This window comes from Vigna unguiculata, chromosome 2 (genome assembly GCF_037176805.1).
Source record: "Vigna unguiculata cultivar grain cowpea cultivar isolate G323 ecotype 2 chromosome 2, ASM3717680v1, whole genome shotgun sequence".
Classification (NCBI taxonomy): Eukaryota; Viridiplantae; Streptophyta; class Magnoliopsida; order Fabales; family Fabaceae; genus Vigna; species Vigna unguiculata.
The window spans coordinates 9,899,410-9,901,399 of record NC_140793.1 but is presented as its reverse complement, the minus strand read 5'-3'; the positions used below and the strand labels follow the sequence as shown (position 1 = coordinate 9,901,399).

The 1,990-nt window shown below is 33.3% G+C and overlaps 1 protein-coding gene across 1 annotated transcript; it reads left to right on the top strand.

Annotated features, from left to right (window-relative positions):
- Positions 1-335: 335 nt before the first annotated feature.
- On the top strand, positions 336-1,238 carry LOC146888316 (protein IDA-like). The gene has a single exon (XM_085669709.1). The coding sequence runs from the start codon at positions 693-695 to the stop codon at positions 942-944; it is 252 nt and encodes an 83-aa protein (XP_085525835.1). The 5' UTR covers positions 336-692; the 3' UTR covers positions 945-1,238.
- Positions 1,239-1,990: the final 752 nt, after the last annotated feature.

Below are 1,990 nucleotides of genomic sequence, written 5' to 3'. Positions count from 1 at the left end.
AACTTTTCTTACAAAATGATCTTATAACATCATTCCAACACTAACTAATTCGATATGAGATTATTCAAGATAATTAATTTGGCTAAATTTCCAACACAAACATGGAAGATCTAACATGTGGCAAGTTTTCAATTTTTCACAATGACACGCTTGGTTGTGTTCTTCTCGAAAACAAATTTCGTGGACCTAAACATAAGAAATTTCCGTGCACCCAAGTGAGAAAAACTGGTATTGTAAGTCCAAGATCAAGCGTAGCCGGCGCCAAATACTCTTATAAAAACCATTATTTTTTCCTGAACCTTGCGTTGACATTCAAAAAAACAAATGCAATAGCGTGTACCTCACTTCTCTTGTTCAAATTTCCCACTCTTCACCATCCCATTTGCCTAACTTTTTCCATGTTCCCCATGCAACCACACACATATATAAACCCCCCTCTTCCTACCAAGTGAAAAATTGAACTTCTCTCAAAACTCTCAACCTACCCCTTTCATTGCAACCAAGCCCAACAAACCCTTCTCCTCAATCAAAAACCACCAACTAACCTCTTTCGATTCCAATTTCGTCAAGATAAAATCGTTAGACTCAATCATCACATTTAAGATATTTTCCGATTTGAAGTTTGAAATCCTGGAACAGTTAACCGGAACACAACCAACCAAACAGAAAAAATCCCTTTGGCCTTTCCCTCCATGGCCTTTCATCTTCAATGCAAAACCCTATCTCTTGTTCTTCTTTTTGTCTACTTGCTACTCCTTGGTTCTTGTGATGCAATAAGACCAGGCCAAACCATGAAGCTTAATCAAAGAAGAGACCGCACAAACCAACAAGGTGATCTTCCATACCACACAATGGTTTTCAACTTCTTCCCCAAAGGACCAGTGCCTCCTTCAGGTCCTTCAAAGAGGCATAACTCAGTGCTGGATTCAACGCCTAATAATTAACTACATACATACATACATACATACGACTTCCTTCATTTTCTTCTGGAATTTTTGGTTTTCTCTTGATTTGAGACCAAGTTTCAAGCCCCCAGAAACCAGATCCTTAAAGGGTCTGAAATATTTTTGGCTCCTAGTTACTCTGAGCTACACTGTATAGAAAAGATATTGTTGTCACATATATAGGAATATGGATGTATATTAGTTTTTCGGTATGAGTTGTGCTGTTATTACCACAAAACAAAACAATTGTTGTCCAGTTAACATATGAGTAATCCAAATGTCTTTGATTTTTAATATCTGTTTGTTAAATTTGGTGAAAATCAGAAAAAACAGTATCACGTGCAAACATCAGGTTTTGATTGAAATTGAGGTTACTATGTGTGACTTCTGTGTGCCTACGTGTAAGATTGACATCAGGTGAAAATTAAAATGCCAGAATTTTGACTTTTTAGAATTTCTCAGTCTTCTTGATCATACATAGCTGGCTTTGGACTTTGACAGGGTGTGGCTAGTGACACTTTCTTGCGAAAGTTCAACTAAAATAATTAAATAAAAATTGTTTTCTTCATATATTCTACTGGTTGGTTCCCTAATAAATTTCTTGAGAAAGGGAATTCAAGTTTTCTCTTTACCAAAAATAATATTGGTTCATGAATTCCAGAGTTTTTATAATATATATTTATCATGGATATGTAAATTACATAACTAAATCAATCAGGGATAGCTTATACAAAAACGAAAGATCGGGATAGTTTTTTTATTATTTAATTATTGATTTTATTACTATTTTATTCTAATTTAGTTCAAATACCACCATCTACTGGCGTTAACTCTTAACCGACAGAATATTTTAAAATAATTAATCTTTTATTTACATTTCATTTTTTAAAATATATTATCACTTTTAAGAAAATTATATTTTATTTTATAAATTAAACTTTTAGGTCGGTGGCTCAAGAAAGAAAATTATTTTATCATTTTCAATTGTTCTATGTTATTTTTTTTAATTCACTATTTAAATTAGATTCTTTGATTGCGTGGCAGAG